This window comes from Aethalodelphis obliquidens, unplaced genomic scaffold, assembly GCF_003676395.1.
Source record: "Aethalodelphis obliquidens isolate GAN/ISIS:26980383/991018 unplaced genomic scaffold, ASM367639v1 scaffold33, whole genome shotgun sequence".
Classification (NCBI taxonomy): domain Eukaryota; kingdom Metazoa; phylum Chordata; class Mammalia; order Artiodactyla; family Delphinidae; genus Aethalodelphis; species Aethalodelphis obliquidens.
This window is the reverse complement of record NW_020837977.1, coordinates 8,173,696-8,185,860: the sequence shown is the minus strand read 5'-3', so window position 1 is coordinate 8,185,860 and position 12,165 is coordinate 8,173,696. Positions and strand designations below refer to the sequence as shown.

Sequence of the window (12,165 nt, the reverse complement as noted above, 5' to 3'; positions counted from 1 at the left end):
TGTCTGGGCCAGGTAGAGGTGGTCTGGTTCTGGATTGGTTAGCTTACATATCAAGGGCACACGCTTTGCTGTTTCTAAGTACTGGCTAGCCTGAGGAGGGGCAGTCTCTCCCCAGTCAGAAAGGTTCTCAAGATGTCAAACGCCAAAGATAAAAACTGTATGATGTCACTTATATGTGGAAATGAAAAAATAATACAAATGAATGTATATGCAAAACAGAAACAGACTCACATATACAGAGAACAAACTTGTGGTTACCAAAGGGGAGAGGAAAATGGAGAGGGACAAATTAGAGGTATGGGGTTAACAGATACATACTACTATATATAAAATAGATTAGCAACAAGGGTATACTGTATGGCATGGCGAATTATACCTACTATCTTGTAATAACCTATAATGGAGTATAATCTGCAAAAATACTGAATCGCTGTGTTATACACCTGAAATGAATATAATATTGTAAATCAACTATACTTCAATTAAAAAAATTTAAAAAGATGTCAAACACCATAATATACAGGAAATTTAAAAATGTAAACAATACAGTCTAACTTCAGAGCCTATGCTTTTAAACAGTCTCCAGTATTGCCTCTTTTATTCTAAAAACGGTTAGTGAGAAATTACCAAAAAATTATATTACAGTGTTCACATATCTTTCACATACTGTTGAAAAATAGATTGATCAGTTGCATTAGAAGTGCAGTAAATGGTGTGATTGAATACTGTTCTAAATAGAAATAGCTTTGAAAGTAAAAATAGTACCAAATAAAAACAAAAAGAGAGAGAAGTAATTGAGGTGTTGATGGGTATTCAAAACAATTGAAGTAGAAATTGGTCTTGGGTAATAAAATGAAAGGACACAAGCTTCGGAATAAGATGGACTTGGATTTTGTTTTTCTCACCAACTAGTAGGGGATGTTATTGAACTGCTCTGGGCCTCGGTTCCCTCATCTGTAAAATGCAGTGAGAATGATCGGTGATCGTGGTCACACAGTTGGAGCTGTGTGTGTAGCTGACCCACAATTCAATCTCGGGTTTGACCCCAAAGCCCGTTTAATTACCTTTGAGAAAGGTACACTCTAAGGGAAATAAAAATGTCAAAGGACACTTAAGCTAGCAGGTCAAATACTGAACAAGTACAGAGACCATTTATTTTCTCTTAGAAGCAGACAGGACACATATTCGAAAAATTCAGTCTTGCATATTTCATTTCATAAGGTGCCAGTCAGTGCCTAATTTAAATTTTTCACTGGAGGGAGACTATTGTGAAATTAAATATTAGGAAATATAAAAGGTTGACCATATTTCTTTGTTCCCTGCTTAAATTCCAAAACAGCCTTACTGTCATTGCTTTAAGACAAGTTTTTACATAATGCCATTTTATTAGAGATAATGAAATGAAAAGGAGAAAAGATTATATTTAAATACTTTATAAATACTTAGAATAATTGTGTATTGAACAAAATCAACTCACTTTATTATGCATGAAAAGGGGGATTTAGACATAAATGACTGAGGACCTGGTTATTAAATATGCCTCATGGTTACCTAATGAATTATCAGCATTTAATTAATTCATTGTTTCTTTCCTTCCTCTGTTCTTCCATCTGTCCACCTATTCATTCATTCATTCATTCATTTGTTCATTAAATTTTTGGTTTCCTAATCCTCCCAGGTAAAGTGAGTAAGTTTAGTTGCTGTTCCTCGTGACCTCATCAGAAATCTTTCGTGGTAGATATATAATAATTCAGTGTGATTCTCTGACGTTTGTGGAAGCTTCGCACAAACCTTAGCCATCACAAAAGAAACCTCTCTGACTCTCAGGACCAAAATCATCCGAGAGTTGGAGAGGGATGGGTATTATCCACAGAAAATAGACCAACATTTGCTTTGGAAGGAGGGAGTCTGCTGACTACTTTGGGTACCATAGCTTCCAAAGTGCTTTTGCAGAGAGCTGTCATCCCTTTTTTTTTTTTTTTTTTTTTAATTTAAATCCCCTCTAGGCAACGGTGGTTCCACTAATTCTGCTAAAATGTACCTTTAGCCTTTAGTGCTGGAGTGGTTGTGATGTGCCGCATTATAGCTGAGCATTAGCTGGCATTTACAGAGATGTGTGTTTGAGAAATAGGTCCCGTGTTACTTATTCCTTGATAGTTAGATTAGAGCAATAGCACATCCTGTCCTAGGCAGAGTGCCTGACTCTCCCCAGGGTGCACACCAAGTAGAATTGTTTTCCTCTCTAAGTCATCCTTTGTTTGTTTAGTCGCTCTTCTTTTCTCCTCCCTTTCAATAAATTCAGTATCATGTTATAGTATTCTGTAGCATTTTTCATTGTTTAAGCTGTTTTTCTTAACAAAGACTCTCACTTATTGGTATGAAGAATCAAGACAGTACCATTTTGGAAATTATAAGTAAAAAGCATGTCAGGGTTAACAGTTTATTAGTAATTAATATCAAAGCTATCTGTAGACTTACTTTAAATGATTCATGATATAATGCAAATAAATGTTATAAAAAGTTATTGACATAAAGTATTTTAGATGGTGATTGCTTATAAACATGCCATATATTAAAAGTTAAATATTAAAACCTAATATTTAGGGCTTCCCTGGTGGCGCAGTGGTTGAGAGTCCGCCTGCCGATGCAGGGGACACGGGTGCGTGCACCGGTCCGGGAGGATCCCACATGCCGCGGAGCGGCTGGGCCCGTGAGCCATGGCCGCTGAGCCTGCGCGTCCGGAGCCTGTGCTCCGCAATGGGAGAGGCCACAACAGTGAGAGGCCCGCGTACCGCAAAAAAACAAAAAACAAAAAAAACCCCTAATATTTAAATGTGGAAATTTAAGAGATAGAAATGTCACCTGAGAAGGCTGGATGCAGGATTTCACAAGCTGGCAGTATCATTTGAGTTCTCAATTTAGGAGGTCCCGTGAGTCGATGTTATCAGTTCAGTTAGAATCAGTCCCAATATGATTGATTAGCATTATTCAAACTCTCAAGAGACATATAAGCCAGTTTGCCAACGTTTCCATTTAGTATGAGGCCAGAAAATTGCACGGGTATCTGCCACCCAGGTTACCTCCTTCCCCATATAAACATACTAGGCAAGTCAAAGTAGTCACCCAGATACCTCCTGGTACAAAGAAATTCGAAGCAAAGGAAGTGACACTGGTAGTCAGAGCCTTGAGAGGCAGTTGAGTGGTGTTTAAAATACTACCCTCGTTCAAATACGGACTTTGCTACTAACTAGCTGGGACCTTGGACAAGTTGCTTACCCTCTCTGTGTCTCAGTTTCCTCATCTGAAAACAAGGGGATGTGACGCTTATGTGCTGGGTCCTGTAGCTTTTTGTCCTACTCGACAGATGTGGATAATCACCGAAAAGTTCCTATTGCCTCTCCTTCTACCAGGCTTCTTGTGGAAACCTTTCTTCGCTTATAAATAATTTCTTTATGTAGAGTAATAAAATTGAGTAGATCATTTTATATTACACTTTATACTCACCTTACAGCTCTCTTTTTGAATTTAGAAGTACCTTTCTTATTTCCTTTAATTAAGAGACTATAATATCCTGTCTTACTGCTTTGATTTGCAAGACATTCTACGTAGGACTTCTTCAGGTAATTGGTTTGATACAGCTTATGTGAATTTTGCAAGTCTAAATCTCAAGGACTTGATAATGATGGTGGTGATAATGGTGATGACATGATGACAATAATGACAATATTAGCACTACCCTTTATTGAATCTTTCCTCTGTACCTGGCCCCATATGCATGCTTCCTGCATTAGCTCGTGTAATCCTCATAATAAAGTGATGAACTACGTACTATTTACCTTTAGTTTACACATGAGGATACTGAGGATAGAGAGGTTAAGTAGCTTGCTGAACATCACACAGCTAGTAAATGGCAACGCCTAGGTTTTATCCTGGGCTAGAACTCTGAGGTCAGTGTTCTCAATGATAATGCTGGTAGACTCCCAAATAATGTGTCCCCCCACCCCCTCCCCATTTCAGCTAGATTTGAACCACCACCTAAGAGTACACAAGAAAACAGTCTACATTTTCCTAAGGAGATACTAAAGAGAGAATCAAATTCAGGGGAGACCTAAATGATCCTTCACACATGCTAACACAGATATTGGTCCTCAGGCTAATCACAGATCTAACAGTATGTGGAAATCAGTCTTTATAACTAAAGGTATATTATACTATGTGAAGTGGTAATAAATATTCTTGTATTAGCATCAAAGTATACCCAGGCATCTTTTGAATTCTTTCCTGAAACATGTATTTTGAAAGTTTCCATATATAGAAATCCCACTACGTAATAGTTTTATGTGGTTTAAAGCATAATTATCATTAATTTTTTGACAATTTGTAATTTAATTGAAATCAAATTACATTTAGGAAGTTCCCCATTCAGGACTTTTCTATGCCCCCACTTGTCTGCTTTATCTCTTCCAGAACTCCCTTTATTTCAGTCTCTGAGGCCACCTCTCTACTTAATAGGACAAAAATGAAAATCCTGGGTGATACACTGAGTTCTTTGGGAAAATAGAAGTCTCTGGCTGTTTTAAAGTGGCAAGGTGAGGGAATTCCCTGGCGATTCAGGGGTTAGGACTTGGTGCTCTCACTGCCAGGGGCATGGATTTGATCCCTGGTCGGAGACTAAGATCCTGCAAGCCGTGTGGTATGGCCAAAAAAAGAAAAAAAAGAAAGTGGCAAGGTGAGAGAGATACAGGAAGGGGACAAATACGCTTCAGGCTAGCAGCCTAAATTCAAGAAACCCATATAGAGCTTCTCTGTTTCTTATTTCAGTATTTAATTTCAAGGGATTACATTGTTTATACTTCCTAATTAGGTCTACTGGCCTTCACCATTGTTCTCTTGTCTCTCATCAAAAATTATTTGTTTCAGGAGCTGTGCAAGATGCAGTTACACAAGGGCTTTAGAACATTCTATAAATTGGATTCTGTATATTTGTAAATTATGCTGATAGGCACTTCTGTAGCACAATGAGGTCAAGACAGTCTCACTGAAAATGGCCTTTTCATGCTGGCTCGAGCCAAAAAAAAGGGAAAGCATCATAAAGGTACCGTGCTATGTTTGCAGAAGAATGCTGGTCAATTCAATCCAAGACAGTGGTTACAGACTTCCCTGGTGGCGCAGTGGTTAAGAATCCGCCTGCCAATGCAGGGGACATGGGTTCGAGCCCTGGCCTGGGAAGATCCCACATGCTGTATAGCAACTAAGCGTGTGCACCACAACTACTGAGCCTGCGCTCTAGAGCCCGTGCTCTGCAACAAAAGAAGCCACCGCAATGAGAAGCCCGTGGCGCACAGCAATGAAGAGTAGTCCCCATTCGCCGTGACTAGAGAAAGCCCGTGCGCAGCAACGAAGACCCAACGCAGCCAAAAATAAATAAATAAATTAATTAATTTTAAAAAAAGTGGTTATTTGTCAGCCAACCTTAAAGAGACTAAATGAAATTCTCAAAATATATAGCAATAGGATATTAAAGATATGTTTATGAAAAACATATTGTATGAAAATATACTATGTTGCATGCTATAAAGTGCAAGAGAATTATTAAGACACAGTTCATGATTTTAGAGAGTTTGCAATTTAAAAGAGAGACTAAAATATGCATGCAATTAATTAAATGGAAGAAAACAAAACATAAATGACACATGTCAGAGGCAAAGTTTAGCCTGAAAGAACATAGCTGGATTGAATTGAGCTACTAAAATTTAATTAATTCATTTAACTGCTATTTATTGAGTACCTACTATGTGCCAGGTCATGAGACATAACCCTTTCTACCAAAGGATACTGATATCTGGAAACTAAATTCTTGACTAATTTTCAGGATACAGGATAAAAAATGGAAGTAGCTCCAGCTTGAGTTTGAAAATACTGAATCAAAATCTGGCCCAATCCATTATTCATTGGGGGACTTGGGCAAATAATTTATAATCGTTTAGCTTCATTGTAGAAGTCAGAGGGTCATCTTTGATTGCCTCTTCTAATTTCATCCTACATAAAGGTAATCAACAAATGAGTCTTTAAATGTTCCTTGAATATTTCCCATCCTCTCCATCCTTTTATCTCCAGTCCAAAGGCTGGCCCTCATGATTTGCTTGTGGATTCTGTACCCTAAATTAGTTTTGCTCTCCCTGTATCATTCTTTTTCAATCTATTATGCATGTTGTAACCAAAGCAATCTTTCTAAAACTTTTACCTGACCATAACACTCCTCTGCTCAAAACTCTTTAGTCACTTCTCATCACCCAGAAGATGCAAGCCTGTGTCTCTTAGCAAGTAAGACCTTTAATGAGCTGAACTCTGCTTACATTTTTAACCACACACGCCAATCTTCCTCCATATCCACCCTACGTTTCTCTAATCACCAGGCTGTTTTGTGCCTCTGTGCCTTTGCATATGCTACTTTTTTTTTTTTTTTTTTTTTTTGCGGTACGCGGGCCTCTCACTGTTGTGGCCCCTCCCGTCGCGGAGCACAGGCTCTGGACGCGCAGGCTCAGCGGCCATGGCTCACGGGCCCAGCCGCTCCGCGGCATGTGGGATCTTCCCTGACCGGGGCACGAACCCGTGTCCCCTGCACCGGCAGGCGAACTCTCAACCACTGCGCCACCAGGGAAGCCCAGCATATGCTATTTTTTTTAATGCCGAAGCCTGCAACGTTATCCCCATCCTCACTCCACCAATGCTATCTGGAAAACTTTAAAATTTTACTCTTCCTTTGACAGTTTGCTCAAACACAGTCTCCTTCATGGAGCGTTCCTTGATTATTCGGGCACAGGTCATTTTTTCATCCTTCGGTATGCACACAGCATGTTTTATATATCTATGTTAGCACCATGCATTGTAACGTCATTATTCGTGTATATGCCAATTGCCTCAAAAAGACTGAACACCTGAGAACAAAGACAAGGCCCTTCACCTTTGAATCGTCACTCCTAACGTAATGTCTGCCATGGAGAGCCTGTGCAATAAATATTTATTTTAGTAATGAAGTCAGGTTTGGGCATAAATGGAAAGAACGAAGAAATGCTTTGTGGAGGAGACGGTATTTAAGGTAGGCCTTGAAAAACTTCTGAAATGTTTCCTGGATTTTAAAAATGTAATTTGGGGATGTCCAGTGTTTTGATATACGTATATACATAAATGTATATATCTTCATGCTCTTCCCTTTACTGCTTAACTATTTTGCCAGCAAAGCTTTGTCTTTTCCATTCAAGGCTCTAGATGCAGTGCTCTGAGTATGGTGAAGGCTTAATAAGTAGGTTAATAGTCTGATGTAAAGAAGCATCTTCCTCAGTTCTCTTAGAATAAGGTACTGTTCTGATTCTCCAGTGCTATGTGTGGTGTCAAAAATGCCTGACTTTTTAGCTGAGTCATAGATGGCTGTGTACCATACCTAATAGCAAATAAAAATGTTGATATTCACTCTATATATTTAATTTCTCCTGAACATATTAAAAATATATATAAGTGAGTATGCTTTTGATCCACAACAGAAAATACGTGAGAACCCTGGGCACCTCACTGCTATTCAGTTTAGCTCTCCCTGGGCAGATCACCTGAGTCTGATTGTAAACGTATTAACTTGGGCATCTTTTCAACCCAAATCATGTCTATTTCAGGTTATCAGTGATGGTTATGCTCTTAGGTATTCTGGCAGAATAATAATCTGAATTATTAAATAGAATTAACAGTACTTTTGGGGATATTCCATTCTTAACTAGTGCATGTTTCTACTTAAGTAGTTCATTTAAAATACAGATGAAAAAACACTGGGACTTCCCTGGTGGTGCAGTGGTTAAGAATCCGCTTGCCAATGCAGGGGACACGGGTTTGAGCCCTAGGCCGGGAAGATCCCACATGCCGCGGAGCAGCTAAGCCCATGCACCACAACTACTGATCCTGCGCTCTAGGGTGTGCGCCTAGAGCCTGTGCTCCAAAACCTACAACGAAGAGTAGCCCCTGCTCGCCACAACTAGAGAAAGCCTGCGCACAGCAATGAAGACCCAATGCAGCCAAGATAAATAAATTTATCAAAAAGAAAGAAAGAAAGAAAAAACACTGACACCAATAAAGATATTATGAATTACAGAAATCTAGAAAGTGGCCAAAGAAAAGGAAATCTACTCTGTTGCAGTCTGCTTTAGGATAACTGCTCCCTTCATTCTAACTTTCATGTTTACTAATGTAAATCTTTTTATTTTGATAGCACATCATGGTTAGGAGACAGGGAACTCGTCACTGGAGGCCTCAATGATTGCTTTCTTTTGTTTTTCGTTTTTCCACAAGAAAGAGCTTGTGAAGGAACCTCTGCTGTCTGGAGATCTTCCCTCGGAAACTGCTGCATGATAAAAAGTTCCTGGCTAAATTTGAGGAGCTCAGGAAGCATCTATAGGAGACATCGTTAAGTGCACTAGCGTAGTATTTGAGATGTAGCTATAGATATATAGCCATAATTACGTGTGGGTTGTAATCCACATAATTATACGAGGATTAGGAAGGCAAACTGGGAGGGAGGGCTGGCTCGCTTCCATCTCTTCTTCCTGTCAAAAGCTAAAGGTTTGCCCCAGCCTCTGGGCGTCTGCACCTTGGGAGTTTCCAGCTGCATTCTCCTCCCGTCGACTTGCTCCAAGCCAAGCCAGACCACCTGAAGGAAGGCAAATTCATGTTCGTGGCAGACCCTCAGACTCAAGCACCTTCTCACAACTCTCCCCATCTCGGCCCCTGAGCTAGCGGGGGCAGCGCAGCAGGTGCGAGGAGAGGCTCAGAAGGGGCGGTGGGGACGACCCCCTTTCGAACTGCCTTTGTAGCTGCCAAGGAGTAGCCAACAAGCGCCAGATTTATGTGCACTTTGAAAGAAGCACCTTCACCATTGGCTTTCGGAGCGGCGCTGTCGCTAGGGAGCAGCGGGCAGGGCGAGCGGAGACTGGGGAGAAGCCCGGGCGGGTGTTCCCGTAACCTGGGAGAGCGGGCACCCACCGTCGGCGCGGACACGCACGCACACGCACGCTCCCCGCGAGTTCGAGCCCCGCGGCCCCGGCCCGCCCGAGGGCGCCCCCTGCGCCGTTCTAGGCAGAGCCGCGCCTCCCGGCTCGCCTCCCGCCCCCTGATTCCCGCCGCTGCTGCCCAGAGAGACAGGAACCTGGAACCTCTGCTCCACGTGCCCCCGCGCGGGCACGGCGGAGAGCCGTGGGGCTCGGGGAGGAGGAGAGCACGATGAATGAGTGCTCCCTTCGCCTCCGAGTTGTCTGAGTTGGCGGCGCCGCGCCCCGGCTTCCGGCTCTCGGCGCCCCACGCGCTCGCGGCTCCAGCGGCTCCAGCCCACGTCCGCGCCGGGAGCCGAGCTCGCCGCGCCGCGCCGCGCCGCGCCGGGGGAGCCCGGGCTCCCGAGCTCCTGTCCCGGCCCCGGTCCAGGGGAAAGCAGGGGTGTCCCCGGGCAGAGGCGCACGGCCGCGCGGTCTCCCGCACTCTCCGCGGCCCATCGGTCTCTCCATGGCCTCTCATCAGCAATCCCGGATCCAGGCTTACCTGGAGAAGAACAAGATCGGTCCCCTGTTTGAGGTAAGGCGCTGCAGGTGCGGGCGGTCCCGTTTGTCTTTGGGGGGTTCAGGACACCCCGGAGGGAAGGAGGGTGACAGAAGAGATGCGCGGGAGGGACGCCCCTGTGGCCCCAGTTCTCTCTCTCTGTCCGGGCCAGGTGTCCTGGAACGCGGCCGCGCGGGCGGTTCTTCGGTTACTTGGGCGCGGACAGGTAAGCTCTGGAGGGACAAACCTTATCCTGGCATGGCAAGTTTGAGGTGTCTGACTGTCTTGCACCTTGCAACCACATGCACGGGGCCCGGACAGGCTGAGACAGACGGATGCACACACTCAGCCTTACACACGCTCACTTTCTTCCTGGAATTCACACTGTCTTGCGCGTTTTTCCCCAAACGTAGGCAGTAGTAGAACCCGTAAAAGGTGGAGGAAGTGCTTAGCAATGGGATGGAATAAGGTTACCTGGGAGAAAACTGAACTGGTAGGAAGTAGGCTTCTGTAGGTGCGGGCGTGTGGAATGAAATTGCCAAGCTGAGGCGCTGACATTGGTCTCTGGAAGAAAGGAGAATCCTTTGCCTTGCGGCCCCCCTACCTGTGTTAGGGGGAGAGAGGGGGCAGAGAAAGGTTCGGGAAAAGCACACGCGTATTTATGGGAAGGAGACAGCTCTGAGCTGTTTTCTCTCGCCATCAAAGAATTGATGACAAAAATACAGTAGGAGAATGGAAAAGTGGGAGAACAGGAGAAAATGAGAACGGGGGACTGAAACCAGGCACCGGCAAAGCGTCCCTCCGGTTGCCAGGGCGCTGGGCAGCTGCAGAGGCCAACGGGGAGGGACGCCCACGGTCCCCTCCTTTCCTGTCCAACCGTCCAGCTGGGCACGGACGCGCTGCGAGAGGACGTGGGAGGGTCGAGATCCCCGCCCCCCCGCCAAAAAAATCCGTTGTGGTCATACTTGGGCGTTTACATGACCGCGGTGTCTTAAGGCTGAAACGAGGCAGGAGGAAAGAGATAGCAGAGGATGGAACACCTTCTCCAGGACTGAAGAGAGGAGAATGATAACTGCAGAGAAAATAAGACTGCGAATTAATGTCCCAGCACAAAAAGGGAGCGGACAAGGGTGTGATCATAACGGGTTTCACATAACCAAGATTTGCAAAATCCCTTGTTTTTCTGACCAACTTTTAAGTTAACCATGTACTGTCTTGGGAGATATGACCATTATCTCAACTGAGAATCACTGTTGTATAGTCATAAAGTCCTACAATATATGTCTTGATTCTTGTTTTTGCGAAAAGTGTTAGCAAAGGAAGTGCAGATACAAAAGCAGAGTAGAATTGCTGGAGCTACTAGAATTCCTTTCTTTGCCTTTAGTGTAAAGATTAGAGATTATACACTGTATTTAAAGGAGAAATATAATAACCCTCTGTGGCACAGTGTGTTAATTGTATCAAAAGAAACATAAAATAAATACATTTAGAGGGTTTCTTCTCTAGAATATAAGTATATTTTCCTAGGGAGAATAAATGAATTGTTTTTAATAGATGCTATTCTCATTTGCTGACTTTTATAATTCCCAAGATTCTCTCCAAGTGACAGTAATAGAGTTTGGAATGTATGTAAACTTTCTATATACATAATTAGGAAATAAATCCAACTTGGTTTTAAATGCTCACTTTTTCAGTTCCACTGCTGAATCTTAAGGGATGGCAGAATTGTTTTGTAAAATCATTAGACCTCCTCACTAAAAAACAAACAAGGACAAAAGTATATGCTTTGTATTTTATTCGTTTTTTTGGTAACATATTACATACATCCCCATTAGCTTGGATTGCAGTGATGAGTAGTTAATTTTTAAGGGTTGATGTGCACTTTAAATAATTAAAGGGAGAAAATGGATAAGTTCTCTTCTACTGAAATCAAGTCCTTATGCAACAGTTTTGATCATGAGAGAGCATCGTTTTGAGAGTAGAATTACATGTACTTTACAAAACTGGAAAGTCTCCTCATACTTGAAAACCAGTGGAACTAGTGTAAAATGGACATATTGATCTATCATTCTCCTCAAAGCTCCCAGGCCTTTGGTTAATAGTTCTCATAAAAATTGCTTCAAGAGATCAGAAGAGGAACCTAGGAACCTGAATTTAGTAAGAAGTAGCACAAATGATGGTCACATATTTAATTCCTGGGCCACATTGTAAGAAACAGTGACATAAGCTGAGATCTCCATTTACCAATTACAAATTGAAATAGGTGGTACCAAGTTTTATTATCTGTGCTTTGTGGTGATTTTTTTTCGTGCTGAGGCACTGGCATTAGTGACATAGCTTTACTTTAGTTTTGAAAATATATAAGACCTGACAATATGTTCCCTTTACAGATTTTGTTAGCTAGGTCTGTTTTAAGAAAACTCACTGAAGTGAGGCACTTTAAAGAGAGCACATGAATGTTATTTAAAACAGTAGCAAAGGGCTTCCCTGGTGGCGCAGTGGTTGAGCGTCCACCTGCCGATGCAGGGGACATGGGTTCGTGCCCCGGTCCAAACAGTAGCAAAGGTAACATATACTGGTATTGAGGATACTTAC

General features: G+C 42.7%; 1 protein-coding gene across 1 annotated transcript in view; it reads left to right on the top strand.

Moving 5' to 3' along the window:
- The first annotated feature begins 9,250 nt into the window (after window positions 1-9,250).
- CUNH8orf34 (chromosome unknown C8orf34 homolog) overlaps window positions 9,251-12,165 on the top strand; it is a 327,589-nt gene continuing 324,674 nt past the window's right edge. The window contains 3 exon segments of the mRNA XM_027127946.1: window positions 9,251-9,415; window positions 9,417-9,470; window positions 9,472-9,606. Coding sequence (XP_026983747.1) covers window positions 9,266-9,415; window positions 9,417-9,470; window positions 9,472-9,606 — 339 coding nt within the window. The 5' untranslated portion in view covers window positions 9,251-9,265.